The following is a 17460-nucleotide window of genomic DNA, read 5'->3' on the forward strand; positions in this document are numbered from 1 at the left end:
AGTTGGAGCTAAACATCTTTAATCTTGGACTAACTTTTAAGTCAAAAAGTATGGTCAAGTGTGGTGCAAGGAGTTAAGATGCAGCACTATGAAGCTATCCGCAGCCACTGCAGCAAGAGTTCCATCCTGACCAGGGAGGTGACCCACATGGCGCAGCAGACCTCTCCACTGCTCCCCCTCAGTGGTGCATTTCAGTCAGTCTGCCTGTTCTGCTCCCCACTCTGTCTCTGGTGAATCCTCTCACCCCCCACACCTCTGGTCTGTACCCCAGTTCTTGTATGCATAAACAAATAAATCTTAAAAAAAAAGTATGGTCAAAGATGCAATATTACTTGAGAAAAGAAGACAGATCTTGGTAAACATCTCAGTTTTGCCACTTCTTGTTTTGTAAATCTTGGTAAGATACTTGGTATTTTCGACCTCACTGTCTGCATCATTAAAATTAAAATGATAGAATATTGGAATGGAGGGTGGGGGAGTCACAGAGAGACAGAGACCGGGAGAGACTGGGGAGGGGAGGCCGCAAAGAGGGAGATGGGGGGAGACTGGGAGAAGGACAGAGGGTAGGGAGGGGGGAGGGGTGCGAAGGTGGGGGAGGGGGTGGTGAGACGGAGACACAATTTGTGGGCTTGTAAAAGCAGTCAGAAAGGAGGGCCTCCCTGGTGGCGCAGCGGTTGAGCCCTGGGTTGGGAAGCTGCCCGCCGGTTCGATCCCCGGCTGCTCCCTGGCCACCAGAGGAGGGTCCCACATGGCGCGCAGACCTCTCCTGCCGCCCGCTGCTCCCCTCAGCAGTGTACTTCGGTCCTTCTGCCTGCTCTGCTCCCCGCGCTGGCTCTGGTGAATTCTCTCACCCTCCCGTGCTTCTGACTGTACCCAGAGCTTGTATGTATGTATCAATCAATCAATAAATCTTTAAAAAAAACAAACCATGCAATTGTATGGGGAATATAAAAATAAAATTTATTTAAAAAAAAAAACCAGAAAGGAAAGTCAGGCCTGAGATTGGCATTTTCTGGGCTTTGCTGCTCCCTTGTGGCCACTATGGGGTAGGATGCACTGCCTAAGACCTGACGGGTAGGAGAGGCCAGTAAATGGAAGTGTTCCTTTGGAGACTCACAGTCGTATACTGGAGAAAACTAGAAGTCAGGATTCCGATCAGTTTACCAGTAGTAAAAAAAACCTCAAAACAATTAACTTCACTGTAATTTGATATCTACAAAGGTGCAAACATTTTTTCCTCTTTCAAATCACCCTCATTTTACCTAAGCAAGATGATTTCACACCAATTTGTTTGCAAAATAAGTCGTTTCAATAAACTTGGTCTGATTGTTTAATCTAAGTACAGCAAGACTAGCAATTAGCATATGTTCTTTAAGATCTGCTTTAAAAAAAACAAATATCGGGAATCTCAAGTTGAATTTTTAGTCGCATATTGAGGCTCAGAAGCCATGCTAAGCTCTTGTCATCAGTTTGCACTTGCAACACCGGTGTATTTGGGTTATTTCCTGTTCTCAAGATTCCTAAAATACAAGGTTTCTGAGTCTGCCAGGAAGTGACCTTCCTCACTTACCTGTTCTAGCGGTAGCAGGCACAGGGCAGGTTCACTATGGATTCAGGTAGATGGATGAGTCCTGGAGCCCGCAGTGGATTTTGCAGGATTTAATGCTCTTTCACGGAAGCAGGTACACAGGTACACCAGCCAAGGGGGCTGGCATGCAAGGAGGCAGACATGGGTGGGGAGGGATCTTGGGAGGCAGGCAGGCAACCGAGCTCCCCATTCCCCCAGGAATCTTGACTCTTTCTCCGGGCTCTCTGGAGTTCTCGCGTTGTCTCATTTCTCCTGTGGTCCTGAGTCCCCTCTGGCCTCCCTCCCCCCCGCCTCAGCCCCAGGCCCAGGTGTGCGCACTTATGCCTGCCCACACCGCACTCCAGGTGCCCATCATCAGGCATGTGTGTCTGGTGCCCAAACGCCTCCTGCATTAGCACAAGCAAGGCACAAGCAGAGGCCAGCGGCATAAAGGCCTGACCATCACTTACCCTACAGTCGTACATCCTCAAATATGACATCCAAATCAAGGCTCTGTGATAAGACCAGGCTGTCAGTTGTTCCCTATGTAAGGAGGGCAGATCCTTACTGAATTTATGCAAATAACTGTATCATGAGTGTAGGGTAAATGAAGATAGCTCAGGCTTTTGCGTCATTGGCCTCTGTGGCTATTAGCTGGGGCCTTGAATGCAGGAGGTGCTTGGGAACGTGGGTTCGGGGTGCGCATGCCTGCTGGTGGAGCCCTGGAGTGTGGTGTGGGCATGCGTGAGTGGGCACACCTGAGCCTGGAGGCGAGGCTATCAGAGGAGCCTGCGGCAGAGAGCGGTGGAGAGTGTCAGAGTGGCTATGAAAGGAAAGAGCTAGCATATAGGGATTCGCAGGGGGCCCAAGATGCTGTCTCCCTGCTCGCTTGTTTCCCTTGCAAACTATTTTTTAAACTTTGTTTATGTATATTTTACATCATTGTTCATTTTTATTTTTTTAAAAAAACTTTTAAAAAAAGATTTATTTATCCATACAAGAACTGGGGGATAGGCCAGAGGTGCAGACGGTGAGAGGTTTCACCAGAGACAGTGGGGAGCAGACAGGCAGACTGACTGAAATACACTGCTGAGGGGAGCAACAGAGGATATAGGAGAGGTCTGCTGTGCCATGTGGGTAGCTCCCTGGCTGGGACGAAACTTGTGGGGCAGTGGCTGCGGATTGCCTCTGAGTGCTGCATCTTAACCCCTTGCACCACCAGGGAGGCCCCCCACTGTTCATTTTGAAACAATGTTTCCTTCCAGGCCCCTCAGGTGTAGTCCCCATAGAATTTTCTCCAATTCACCCATGCCCCATCACCACAGTCCCCTGTTCTCCTCCTTCCCCCTCCCCTACAAACTATTAATATAACCTTTGGGGATGATGCCAGTTTCTCATTCCAAGTTTCTCATTCAAGATGCCTGAACCAATGATGAACCTACTAACCTACCTGACCTGGGATGGCTGCAGAACAAGAGGTGAGGTCAGCAGAATGATTTAACACAAATGGTTATAGAGCCATCTGAAGACCCCGGGAGGCACTGAGGGATGGCAGGCCATGAGCATGTAGTGCTTGGTGGCCAGCCTTCTCCCTGTGTGGACACCTTCTCAGAGGTGGCCTGAGGAGGATGAGACTGCAGGGCAGGTAGAGGGGACTGCCCAGAGAGCGAGCCTGGAGAGAGCCACCCACACTACCAATGTTGGAGAAAGATCATTAGTATCCCGAAAAAGCCACTAAGGCCTCTACAACTCCTTTACCCATCTGTCTGGATCCATAGAGAAACTTCTCGATGCCTTGCTGGTGTATCAATGAGGAAAAGAGAGTATTTTCTAAGTTTCTTAATTCCGGAGGGGATTAAGGAGAAAAAATATTTCATCTTTGTTTGCAAATTTCTATCACACTAAATTGCTGACAGCTTCAGAGAAAGTAAGGTATAAACTTTAAAAGCTCACATTAAACAGTTTCGTGAAATATTCTCTTATTGAAACAGTCAAGAACATTATGACATGTAATAAATAATTTAACATTCCTCAACCTTAGTTTTTCCCCCACTAGAGGCAGCCCTGCAAGGCAGGATGTGGAGGTGGAAGATGGGGTTGAAAATGCCAACACTCTTGGGCCTCCCCTGGTGGTGCAGTGGTTGAGCGCTGGGCTGTGAAGCTGCCCGCAGCCTCTGCAGTGCCAGTTCAATCCCCGGCCACCAGCGAGGGTCCCACACACACACAAAAAGAAAATGCCAACACTCTTGTACCTTAACTTACAGGACCCTTATCAGGTTGTTTTCTCTGAGCCTATTTATCTACATACACATGTGGGTGTGTAGTCTTTTTCATTCCTGCTAATATTTTGACAGTGTAGGATTCCTCCCCAAAGGTGTTGCTACTGACCCTGGCTCTCCCACCACCAAAGTGCCACAGTCCTCCTCCAGAGTCCATTATGATCCCCTTTCTGGCTCACCTCACTTAGCATAAGCCCTTCCAGCTCCATCCATGTCGCTGCAAATGGCACACGTTTCTCTCTTGATTGTCGAGTAGTAATGTATAGTGTCTATACACCACTTTTTTTTTTTAGTGATCTAATGGTTTGCCATATTAGATCACTTTTTTTTTAAAGATTTATTTATTTATGCATATAAGAACCGAGGTACAGGCCAGAGATGCGGGGGGTGAGAGGATTCACCAGAGACAGAGTGGGGAACAGAACAGGCAGACTGACTGAAATACACTGCTGAGGGGAGCAGCGGGCGAGACAGGAGAGGTCTGCTTGCCATGTGGGTTCCTCTCTGGCTGGCTGGGGATCAAACTTGTGCTGCAGAGGCTGCGGATTGCTTCACAGTGTGGTGCTTAACCCCTTGTGCCACCACGGAGGCCCTACACCACACTTTCTTGATCCACTCTTCTATTTTGGTGCACTTAGTCTGTCTCTATTCCTTGTGAGTCAGTTTTTCCACCGGTAGAATGGGAGCACAAATATTTACCTTCCCAGAGTCATTTTGCAGGTTATATTGGGACATTTGGGAAAACATTTGGCAATTAGTAGATACTTGGCATGTTAAAAAAAAAAAACTCTTATGCCAAGGGGTCAACTGGGGAGCTGCTTATGTACTGAAAATGTGGTCTAGGACGTAGAGCGCTAGCATCATCTGGAAGCCTGTTAGAAACCAAGACTCTCAGGCTACACCCTGGACTTTCTATTTTTTTTTGAAAGATTTATTTATGCATACAAGAACAGGGGTACAGGCCAGAGGTACGGGGGCATGAGAGGATTCACCAGAGACAGAGTGGGGAACAAAACAGGCAGACTGACTGAAACACACTAATGAGGGGAGCAGCAGGCGTGTCAGGAGAGGTCAGCTGTGCCACATAGGTTGCTCCCTGGCCGGCCAGGGATCGAACTCATGCTGCAGAGGCTGTGCGCAGCTTCATAGGTTGCGTCTTTTTTTTTTTTTTAAAGATTTATTTATTTATTTATTTATTTATACAAGCACTGGGTACAGTCAGAAGAGCGGGAGGGTGAGAGAATTCACCAGAGCCAGAGCAGAGAACAGAACAGGCAGACTGACGAAATACACTGCTAAGGGGGGCAGCGGGCACAGCAGGAGAGGTCTGCGCGCCATGTGAGACCCTCGCCAGTGGCCGGGGATCGAACCAGCGCTGCAGAGGCTGCGGGCAGCCTTGCAGTCCAGTGCTCAACTGCTGTGCCACCAGGGGAGGCCCCACAGGTTGCATCTTAACCCCTTGCACCACCAGGGAGGCCCATCCTGGACTTTCTAAGTCAGAATCTGCATCTGTACAAGATCCCTAGTGACTCATAAGATTTGAGTGGAGCCTGAAGTCCTGTGTTTTTAACAAGCTCCACATAAGCAGCAATCACTTAGGCAAGAAACTGGGACGGGGTAGTGATGACATGGTGGCAAAGATGGATTTGCAAATGTTTTGGACTTTCTCTGTGTTGGCTACATAAGGACTTCCTTCTGGCGTGAGTTGAACTCCGATGGAGACTGCTCTAGCACAGAAAAGCCAAACCACTAATCTGAATAAATAAGCATCAATTTTATTGAATCATGAATAATTTAAGACTGGTACAATCATCAGCTTTATTCTCTATGACGTGGGGCATGATCTCCAGCAGATCATTGGCAAATCCAAAACCTCATGACAAATGAAAATTAAATAGGGAGGAAGAGGGTGGAAGGGGAGGGAGGATGGGAACATACCGTACACAAAATACTCAATTCCTAGTTTTCTCTTTAAAAATGGCTAGAAAAAATTCATCAAAATGCAGCACTTTAATCAATTATTTACAATTTCTATGTTACAATGAAAAAATGTACATCTTATAGAACATATTTCATAAACTGCCCCACTGGAAACAACTAGATCAAAACAGCAAACCTTCCATTTAATATCCACAAAGTTTGGATTATTTTTCCTTTTGAAGTAGTTTCGCCATGACCAAATCTGAACACACAAAATTTTGAAATTTAAGCATCAACGACAAAATAAAAAAATTGTCCCCAAGATACAATAAAGGTCTAGGCAAGTCTAGTTCCTTTCCCACCCCTACCCCACCCACCACCTTAAATTAAAAGGCATTCCCATCTCATTTATGGCCTGTAAAATTCTTGGCAGTTTGGGAAGAAATCTTTTGGCTTCCATTGGTAACTCAACATACATGTTGCATAGAATTTCATACATTTCAAAATTAGCCTAACTGTAGAAAAAGGCAAAATGGAAGCATTTTGGACAGAGCCCTAAATGAGTACAAAGTCACTTTGTCAAAGGTGAGTGACACGAAAGTAGAATATGACCAAAATAATAAATGTGCATATTTGACAACCCTGCTTCCCGAAGCGCTAGGAAGGACACTGATTGTGAGTCCTACGAGGGCCCTGCTACTTGCAATCACTGTTTACCAGTCAGACAGCACCAGGGACAGAGGTTTTAGTTCTGAGCCTGGACCCAGTGGAGGGAAGTCTGTGCGAGAGGGGAGAGGTGAAAGAGAAAAGAAAATGTCATTAAAAAAAAAAAAAATCAAACAATATTGGCAGGTGTCTACTCACAAGGTGACTGGGAAAATCGCCCACCAAGAGAAGCCAATTCTACCTCCTCCCAAATTCACAGTATGAGAGTGCAAGGTCATCGCTGGGAGATAAATTGAGAAGACCACCCTGTGGGTTTACCAGAAGGCTCAGGGTTTGGCCTGTAGTCACAGGCTAAATATATGGTTCCAAAACGTTATCAAAAATAAAACCAAACAAGACACACAGACACACTCAGATGACTCATGAAGGCCTAGCAGAGAGTCTGAGTTTACTGAGACTGAAAGCAGGGACAGCATTAAGGGGAGGTCCATTTGCCAGTTAGGAGGACGCTTTCTTCTTTTCCTTTCAAGGAGGAAGAAAATGGTATCATTCAATGTGATGTGAAAGCTGGTTCAGTTCAAGCTCTTGCAGAAAGAAATGAAAAAAAACGTCAAGAGATGGACCTTCATTAATAGAAATGGAAAACATGGAATAAAAACCCTGATTGTGAACATAGCTACCCCAAGTGGGGTCCCATAAAGATTCTCTTTATGAAACAGAAACAACTCAAAGGTTCCCCCACTCTGTCAGGAAAGCACCGGTGTGTCCACACACACTTGCAGGGCCAGACAATGTCATGAAGACCTGGAGGAACATTGGCTTTTCCCTGCACAAGGTGGGTCGTCACTGCCCCGTCAGGGTGTTAGTTGGAGACTAATTAAGAACCTGCAAAAAAAAACAAACAAACAAAAAAAAAAAACCACAGACTTTTTTTCCCTTTTTCTTTTTCCAATGGTCACGCACCCACACACACAAGTCTCTTGGATGAGAAAAGTCACAGCAACTCGAGTTCTCCTAATGAGTAGATGATCATTTTTAGCCCTGTTTGCTCTGATGGGGAAAACAAAAACAACAAAACGGACCCCAGGCAGGCACGACACTCATAAATGAACACGGTTAATACAAAACCAGTAAGGCATCACTTTGGGAAGGTCAGCACCGAAGAGGTCAGGCCGGGCTCGTCAGGATGGAGGCCGGGGCTGCTGGAGGCAACGGCCAGCCCACCCCTGTTGAGTTGCTTCCTGTTGGTTCTAAGGAAAGTGCAGTCTTTTGTGAGGTGACCTCACCACCCCACCTGAGGTTGGGGCTGGCGCACCGGAGCAAAAGCCTCTCGGATGAGAAGGGCAGGCGAGGTCCCAGCTTGTCTATCTGCTGAGGATGGGGCCCCGGTCACTTCCGAGGACACAGCCGCCCCGAGTCCCCGCAGCATGAGGCGAGTGTGTAGGACTATGAGGCTGGACAACAGAAAATCAAAACTCAGCAGGACCAAACCGAACAACTCCTGTGGTTCTTACTTTCGCCAAAGGATTGATTCTGACCAAGAGGAGAAGGGAAAAAAAAAATTCTTCAAAAATGAAAAAGTCAGAAAGGGGGAAACTCAACTTCATTTTCAAAAGGGCTCTGAGTTCTCCAAAGTAGAACAACGCTTACTGTACACAGTGTTTGCAGAAAAGAAACCTGATTCATTTCTCTGTGGGAAGGAAACAGACACGTGCTGTTCTGCGTGAGAGCCACGTGTGCTCACACTCCTTCTTGCTCCTTCACTCACGCTCTGGATTCACTGGAGGGTCGGAAAGGTACTGTTGAACTGGGACGAAATACCTCTCGGGTGAGGAGAGCACCAGTCAAAAAAAGAACAAAACAGAAAGCGTGGGTTGTGTGTCCAGGGCTCCCGGGGCCTAGCTCTGCAGCGTGCCTGCCTAAGCCAGCCCGGGCCTCTGAGGCGCTGGGTGGAGGGCGGGTGGCAGGGCCATGGGTAGACCAGGCTGGAGGGTCACGCTGAGGACAAGTCATGCCGTCGAAACTGCTAACTTTGCCCTGGTCTCCTGTCTCGTGGCAGATGCTGTTGGGTTTCAGGGCTTCAAGTGAGTTTTCTTGTTTTTAACCCTTTTCATTTCAGTGGTGACGATCCTTTCCCGAGAAGTATCTTGAGCGTCTTAGGGAGGTCACAGCAACAAGGCAAAACAATAATTCCCATGAAACAGAAGGTAGTGCAGTTCTCACTGTAGAAGGAAGGGTCCCAAGGCAACTGGCCTGGGACGCCTGTCCCCAGCTCAAGGCTGGAGAACGAGGGATCTTGGTGTCCCTGCAGCCAGGGGGCTGGCTCAGGAGGTCATCTTCAGGATGGTGGAGGGAGGTGGGTGTGGGGAGGGCTAGGGGAGGGGTGGGCTCTGTGGCTGGGCCCATCACAGCGTGGATTCCAGGGACGAATCCAGGATGTCATCGTGATGGCTGTTGCTGTTGGAGTCGCTGTCATAGCTCTGGGGGCTGGAGTAGTTGGCTGCCTCCTGTAGCCTCATCAGCATGTTCATCTGAGAAAGAGGGGAGAGCATCCAGTTCAGTCAGCTGTCCACCCCGGGCTCTTCAAAGCCCAGGTCTCCAATTCCAGACTCACCCTGGGGCAGTGGCTCATGGGAGAGGCAGTGGCAAGAGCATGGACTGTGGGTGAGACTTTCAGGGTTCAAATCCCAGTCCCACCACTTACCAGCTGTTTGGCCCTAGGCAAATGCCTTCACCTCTTTGCATCTCAGTTTATTCACTGGTCAAAAGTGATTAAAAATTGTGCCTGAAATGTTATAGTGTGGATTAACTTAATAAATGTAGAGCCCTAAGAATAAACTAGGAAGCTGTCTATAAAGACTGATGTCGTTTGTCAGGGCACGCCTTACCCGAGCTTAGCCCCCAACCTGAGCAAAGACCCAGTTGGGTGTCTGCTTCTGGAACATGTGCCGCATCACCACTGATGTCCAAAGCACAGGGTCCCTCTTAGTGAGCATCAAGCCCATCTATCTCCTGGCTCTGGCCCGAGGGCATCCTGGGCTGCCTGTTCTCCTGCTCCTGTCAAGGCCTTCACAGGAGGTAAATCACAGCACCAGTCACAGGAGAGCAGGGAGGCCTGGATCCCAACTCAGGAATCTTTGGGCAAATTACCTAACATATCTGAGCCAACAGTTCTTCATCTACTGATTAGAGAGACCTCAGCCTCTTTCTCATGAGGGTGAACTAGGGAACAAAAGGAGTTGTACTAAGCCCTTAGACCAGGGCATGGTACATAGCAAGTGTACAACAAATGTGATTTGCTAGCATCACCATTACCATCACCATCAATGACTAAAAGAATTTAAAGACAGTGTGCTTCAGTCTTTCCTGTTCTACAATCTACTGGTCATTGTTTGGGAGTGGTGGGAGAAAGAAAAATCTACTTTTGTTTATAACTATAGATTGTGTGTGTGTTTTATCCAGCAAGTTAGGGTCTCCTTGAGTGAAGGTTAAGATGTGATACAGCTGGCGTGAAGTCCAGCCACTTCCTGGCCAGCTGCTCCACAGGGTGCTTAGCAGAGGCTCTCTGGGGGAGCCAGGCCGCAGAAGCAGCATTGCTGGTGTCCATCTGCATAGCCGTGACCAAAAAAAAGGAGGCGCTTGAAGCATAATGGACAATGCAGCTGGGATTGTTTATTCACTCATCAAACACTCCTGCTGTACTCATAGCATATGGTTTGGAACAAAACCAAGGAAATCCTGTCCTCTTGGAACAGACCTATGGCCCGAGGCACAGTGAAGTGGACTTGGGACAAACACCAAATACTGAACCTGGTAAAGGAGAGGAAGGAGAATTTTGTGTAACTTCTGAGAACTCCAGGTTTGACCTAAACGCCTTCTGTGTTCAATCAGCAATACAAACGTTCTTGGTTAAGAAATGTGTCGGGGGATGAACTATTTTTTCCTTTAGACAGCCTACATTCCATTTTTATTTAAGATCTCATGAGTCTGCACTCACAAAAATATCTCCCTGACTTTGGCTTTTAGTAGCAGTTAATGTCAGAAATGACTCTGGAAAGTTGAATTCGTTTCTCTGTAAAACCACTGTTGTATATTCTGCAAATTAGACTGTGCATAGTGACACAAATAATGGATACATTTAAAAACCAGTTCTCTTAAGCCTCAACAGCACCCCAGTGCCCTGCCACCAATCAGGAGGATGGCAAGCGCCCCAAAGCTCCTATTTGACTTTTTGTTTAGTGAATCAATTAGTCACTAGGGACAGCACAGAACCCTCACTGTTTTCTTTTAATCCTGCTGCATGTCCTAGGAGTCTTCTCTTTCATTAGGTAATGCAAGAAACACATTCTGCTGCTCTTTTCCCATTGGCTTAGCTACCAAGGGAGCTAGGGCAAAATTGAAAGGCCTGATAATAGTCATCTAAGAGGAGGGGAGGGTGTGTAAGCTTGCACCTTATTTTATAGAGCTTTGATTTGTTAGGTCTAATTTCACAGTATGCCCATGAATGCATCTTATATTAGCAGAGGGTACCATAATTACAGTGTTCCCTTCCCTGGCCCAGATTCTTCTTAAAAGGCCTTTCTTGCCTTAGCAATGGTGGGGTGAGTCAGCAGCTCAGACTCAACTCATTTCACCAGTTATGGCTTTGGTATTCAGGCCTTGCCCTCTGTGAGCCCTGCCCTCCCTCTTCTCCTTGCCTGTGGTCCTGACCATGTGCACTTCTGCTCTTTGGGACCCTGGCCCTGCTCAGTGACAGCTGGGTTAGATCACTGGAACAGCACAACAGGAGACCCTCAAATCAGACATTTAAGTGTGGTGTAGGGACAATAGGTACTGGGGCATTTAGAGGGGGAAAAATGTCAAATCTTTGGTCTTTTACCTTAAGCCAGAAAAAAACTCAGAGGGGTTAAAGGCTTTAGTGAAAACTAGAACCACAAAAGAAAATAGTGGGAAACATGGTCCTAATCTTAGAAAATCCAACCTTCCAAAGCAATGAAGGCCGGGGCTCAGTTGGCTCTACGTGGCCAGCGTGGCTTGCGTCAGACCTCGTGGGCAGTAGAAGCTCACTGACTGGGGAGGGCTCTCGGCCCGGAGAACTCACCAGCGGGTCTCCGTCAGCACTGCTTGGGGGCACCTGCTTGCTGGTTGAGCCCTCCCGAGGCAAGGAGTACCCATCGAAGCCCACGTCTTCAGGCCGGAGCTGCAGCAAGGGCGGCCACTCGTGCTGCTGGGGGCTGGCTGCCCATGGATAGGTGTCCATCACCCACTTGGCGGGATCCTCCCAGGGGGCCCGCCTTCCATAGAGCTGAAAACATAGAAGGAACACTCTGGAAGTGGACTGAGACTTCTTCTGTAGCCCTGAGGTTGAAGCTTCCTGATAAACTACCCCCCACCCCCAGCATTACACCTCCCCATGAGTAACTGCACTGCCAGCATTCCACCCTAAGGCCGTCATCTGAGTCCAGGCAGCTTGATGTGCTAAGACTGAGGGCAGCATGATCATGGGGTCAAGGGCATCCGTTTAGGAGTCAGGCTGACTGGGGTTCACATCTCAGCTCTGCCACTGACTCACTGGGTCACCCTAAACTCTAAGTCTTGCTCATCCAACTTGAAAAGTGGTCTCTGGGGAAACAAAAACATAACCTGATTAAAGCAAATGCCTATTTCCGTGGGGTGAATACTCCCATTCTGGCCAGTTTCAGACTACCAACAGGTATCACTGAATGTGGAATTAGAAAGAGGTACTGACTACCAGCTGGAGCCAGCCTGGTATCCCACTGGGGACACCCCCTCCCTACCTACCAAAGGGGTGCTGGTCATCAACAGCACAGGTAGAGGTCATGAATGACTCTGGTTCAATGAAACCCCATTTTTCAGAGTCCCTCTATGGACATCTGGGTCACTTTCAAAACAGCAAATTGTGACAGGTTACTATGGGTAGTGGAATTCTAAGTGCTCTTCCTCCCTCATGTATTTTTCAAAATTGTCCATCATAACTAATTGGCTCTTAAAACAGAAACTTACATCACTTAATTTTATAAGACCAGTATCTGCCTCCAAGCTCCTTTACTGAATTAAATAGGCAGTGATACAGGGATTTTATTGACTTTTACTGGTAATTTCAAAATGCGCATATTTTTTCAAGAATGGGATCCTCGGGGGGCCTCCCTGGTGGCACAAGGATAAAGACACAACCTATGAAGCTATCGCAGCCACTGCAGCACAAGTTCGATTCCCAGCCAGCCAGGGAGCAACCCACATGGCGAAGCAGACCTCTCCTGACTCACCCACTGCTCCCCTCAGCAGTGTATTTCATCAGTCTGCCTGTTCTGTTCCCCACTCTGTCTCTGGTGAATCCTCTCACACACACAACCCCCCCACACCTCTGGCCTGTACCCAGCTCTTATATGTATAAATAAATAAATCTTTAAAAAAAGAGTACATTGGGCTAAAACAAAGGCACAAGAGAAAATTTGAAACATATTTAAAAAAAAATCACTTCCCAAGACAGGCTCTGTGTTTGTGCAGCTGGGGTAGCTCGTCTGTCTGTCCTCTCTAGCACCACCACTGTCTTAACCCTGTGTGACCCCAAGAGGAGTCTCCCAGATGAGGACCCAGGAGGAGAGAAGGCAGAACTAGAATCCAAGTCCATGGACCCCTGGGGTCTCAGCAGATGTGACAGATGCGCTCATGGACAGGATGTGCCCTTGCAGGGCAGTGCCAGCTGCTTCTGAAGACACCCCCCCTAGAGGAGACCACAGGGCACAAAGACCAGACTCCTGAACCACAGGGCGGCAGGAGGGCTCTTGAGTGGAATGACATCCGGACCACAGCCTGTTGCTCTGTGTCTGCCCTCCCAGGATGCCTAGAGATGAGAAGAGAGAGCGAGCAAGGTGCTGACGGTAAAACAGAGCTGAGCTCTGCCAAGACCACATCTTTCTATGTCATGGGCTGCCTCAGCTGGAAGGAACTGGGGTCACCTAGGCATGCCCCCTCATTTACCACTCAGGGACACGGGTCTGAAGAGGACAGCCAGTCATGAAATGTTACAGAGCAGAGTTCCCCTCCCAAATGACTCCATGATGAACCACTTGATATAAGCAGGAGCCTCGTGACTCAGCCAGACAGGAGCAGGGAGACACAGGCCAGGCCACCCACCAGACACGTCAGCCTGGGCTGAGCTTGCTTGTCCCCTCCAGCTGTCTCACCGTTGCCTAAGCCACCTCTTCCCTTTACATGTGATTTCTGCCTGCACTGCAGATGGGCCATCCATCTTTTCAATAGTGTCTGCTGCACTCAAGACACACACAGCCTCCTCTGACCTCATCGCGCTCTCAGACACCAACGCCCATCCTGTCTAGTGCTCTGGCCCTGTCTGTAGCTAAATCTTCCTTAACCTGGGACAGGGGAGAGTCTCAGGCCTGAGAATGCAGTCTGGTGTTCTACAGGAAATTCATAGTCTGAGCAGGAAGGGGTTATGTGGAAGGACATGTGTGTGGGCACGTGTGCATGTATGCACGTCAGGGAGGAAGGCAACACAGAAGCAAAGAAGTCTGTTCCAGATTAGAAACATTCCTGCAATTTTTAGAAGCTTCTCCCTCCAAGGGCTTTCCCTGTGGAAATGTGCCACCTTTCCCAAGCCAGACTTCACAAGTATGGGGCTGAACCACAGCCTCACTTCTGACAACCAGCACTTCTATATCCATGTCCCAGCTTGGAGGAGAAGACACTCAGGGTTACAAAAGAACAGAGGCCAGTACTTGGAACTCATAAGTCCTTGAAGAGAATCTGGCCCGTGGTTTTCAGCTATGCTCTTCTCCCCTCTCCCCTGCCCACCCATGAGTAGTTTAAGGGCTCCAAAGAAGTCAGCCTGAAAAAAAACTCTTCAAGTCCAACATTTTAAGATTACAAATTGGGAAGCTGAGGTCTAGGGAATGGGTCTAGGGGCCAGGGGCTCAGAGCAGTCTGGGTCATCTGATAAGATGGCTCTCCCCCCATGCTCTCCCCTTTCATCAGGGACAAAGATCTTTTGAGTTTCTCTGTTGACGTGAGACACTTTGGCAAGTGTTTAATGACAACTCCAAAGGGGAACAGGGCTGGGACTGAGTCATAAGACAAATGCACAGAGGCACAGCTAACATCATCTGCAAGAACAGAAAATATTTTTACAAGCCTCCCCACTTGCCGCTGGACATGTTCAAATCCAGGTGATGAATGGTTGGCTAAGTACCATCTCCAGCAAAGGGAATATCATAAAGCTCCTCACCCTGCTGCAGAGCCCTGAGGCAGCTCTGGGAAGCAGCAGAGACAGCAGGGCAGACAGACTGCCAGGTAGGACATTTACTTTTCCCCAAGAAAAAAGGGCCCACAGGGTCTGAAACAGGGTGTCTTGATACTGGAAGTGAAAAATCTGGGTCACAGTGACCCTTTATGACTCTGTCGGATGCATAGAGTTACTGGGAACATGTGTGTATCATACACTCATGCGTGCACACATGCACACATCCACGAATCCTACAGGGAAGACACACAAGCCAAAACTGCAGAGACACCTGATGTCCACTAGGAGGCAACGGCAGCTCTCCTCCTGGCAGGGATGTGCCAGTGGGAGGGGCTGTCTGGAGCCAAGGGTGAGGCCAGACAGCAGCAGTGTCTGCGTTGCCACCGCCTTCACTGTTCTGTCAGAGCCCGTTCTGGGGACTCCACCTCTCACTTTACAGCCTTGGCCAAGGGCTTACCTGTTCTGAACCACAGCCCGCTCTCCTCATGACCACTCTCGCGTCCTGGGGTCGGTAGGAAGTAAAAAGGCCCCACGCAGCCTACAGCAGAGTGAGCATGAACTCAAGGGAGTAGGCACTTTTAAGCAATTTCTTAAATAGAGGAATTCTTTTGTCAAATGAGAATGTATCTAGGCTTCCACTATACAAAACACAAGATTTTGTTCTCTGAGGCTTCTGAGTGCAGTTAAGAGGTCCTCGGGACAGCCTGGAGATCACAGAGTCACCCCAAGAGTCAGCTAGACTTATTGAGTGAAGTAGGGGTAAGACAGTAGGACTCCTGGGCCCTTGGTTTCCTTGTGTGTGAAGTACTCACGGGGCTGTTAGAACTAAACGAGACCAGGCCTCCCTCGTGGTGCAAGGTGTTAAGCACAGTACTATGAAGCTACCCGCAGCCTCTGCAGCACAAGTTCGATGCCCGGCCAGCCAGGGAAATACCCACATGGTGCAGTAGACCTCTCCTGTCTCACCCACTGCTCCCCTCAACAGTGTATTACAGTAGATTTGCCTGTTCTGCTCCCCACTTTGTCTCTGGTGAATCCTCTTACCCCCTGCACCTTTGGCCTGTATCCCAATTCTTGCATGCATAAATAAATAAATCTTGAAAAAAAAAAAAGAACTAAATGAGACCACGCGTGCCAGGCCTGGCATGTAGCAGGCCCATGATAAATGGAGCAAACTTCCCTTCAAAACTGAGGCATGAGGAACATACCAGGTTTCCATGAGTCAGCTCATTGCTGGGTCTCCTGGGCTCATTAGGATGAGGAGGTCACAGATTTGGGGCAGGGTGGCTCACTTTTGAGCAACTTGGTCAAATGCTAATGGACTATCTCCCCTGGTAGGTCCATGCTCTGGAAAAATGGTCCTTCATATGACTTTTCCTGCCTCACACTGGTAAGTCTCATGGGATGGTGGATTGTCTCTGTTCCTGACAGGCTGTTCCATGGCCCTTTCAACTGCAGCCTCCTTGCTTTTGGTGGCAAACGGACCTGAATCTCCTTTATGATAAACTCCATCAGCAAGCTCTCCAGGAAGGGAAGTTCAGAGCCACAGTCACATCCACAAAGCCACCTTTGAAGTTTAGGTCCAAAGGAGCAAGGCCCTGGCACTGCCCACCCTTGGTGGGGTGTAGCTCAAGGTCAGGGCACAGATAGTCCCACTTCTGGATGAGAGAAAGGGGGCAGAGGGACCTTCATTGGACAGAGCCCAGCCATCCTTCCTACCATACTCTTGCTTCCATCCCTCACCAGAAAAATCTATTTGGAGCAAGGAAGCAGCCAGTGGGAAAACTGAGAGGCAAGATGGAAACAGGAGGAAATGGTGCACCTCCCCTCCCCCCATCCCATTGCAATTCCCTGTCTCTCTTAAGCTGTGTGAGCTTAAAGGTATTGGTGATATAACAGGCCCTAGAACCACTTATGGAGAAGAGAGGAGAGAGACTTCTAGAATGGAATGGACTGCAAGAAACAACCAGGTGGAAGATGTTTCCATTGGCCCAAGAAAATAGGAATGACTGAGTGTCTGTGTGGGGTTGTAGTTTTGACTAAGTACTGAATTATGGTCCATTTATCAGATCAATGAATGGAGCACAGATTTCATTTCAAAAATCTAAAATCTTTTATACGTTTTTAAATGAAAGTAACACTTAATAGGCTAGAAAATGTTGCCTTGACACGTGATCTTTAGACATAGCCAGCCAATGATTTGGGGCCAGTCAGGGACTGCCTAATTTACTCTCTCATAATACACATTTATTTCAGCACAGTGGCTTGAACTTACAGGCTGTGGCTCCAGTTCAATGAAATACCCCTCACAAGAGGTTCAATATTATCCTCTCTGAGTTCTCGGTGTCCTGAGTGCCTCTGAGCACCATCAGCACTGTGGCAGGTTACAGATCCAGAGCAGCTGAATATTCGTGGGGCTCAGCTAAATGTATAGAAGTGACAGGGACTAAAGCCTGGAACACGCACCATCATGCATGCAGCCTGCAGCCCTCCCGCACCTTCCACAGGCCTTCAATAGCGGGTTTCCTCACCAGATTGAGGAATTAAAGAAGCCCTTGGAAAATGAGCTGCCCAACTGGCTCCTGGATTACTCAGCCGAGCATGATGCCGGCTTATTCATTACACAGTGTGGGAGCTGGAGACCTATGTACTTCTCGGGCCACCTCCAGGCTCAGCAATAAAACTGTAGTAAGCTCCAGTGTAATGCTTGCTCAGAGCATTAAATCCGGGGCTGAGTGATGAAGGAC

At 48.3% G+C, this 17460-nt stretch overlaps 1 protein-coding gene across 1 annotated transcript in view; it reads right to left on the reverse strand.

Moving 5' to 3' along the window:
- Positions 1-8538: 8538 nt before the first annotated feature.
- The window catches only part of NAV2 (neuron navigator 2), a 382500-nt gene continuing 373578 nt past the window's right edge, over positions 8539-17460 (reverse strand). The window contains exons 37-38 of the mRNA XM_037522590.2: positions 11534-11737; positions 8539-8963 (exon numbers count right to left, since the gene is read on the reverse strand). Coding sequence (XP_037378487.2) covers positions 8838-8963; positions 11534-11737 — 330 coding nt within the window. The 3' untranslated portion in view covers positions 8539-8837. The remainder of the gene's footprint in view (positions 8964-11533; positions 11738-17460) is intronic.

This window comes from Talpa occidentalis, unplaced genomic scaffold (genome assembly GCF_014898055.3).
Source record: "Talpa occidentalis isolate TD23 unplaced genomic scaffold, MPIMG_talOcc4v2.1 talOcc4.3, whole genome shotgun sequence".
Taxonomy (NCBI): domain Eukaryota; kingdom Metazoa; phylum Chordata; class Mammalia; order Eulipotyphla; family Talpidae; genus Talpa; species Talpa occidentalis.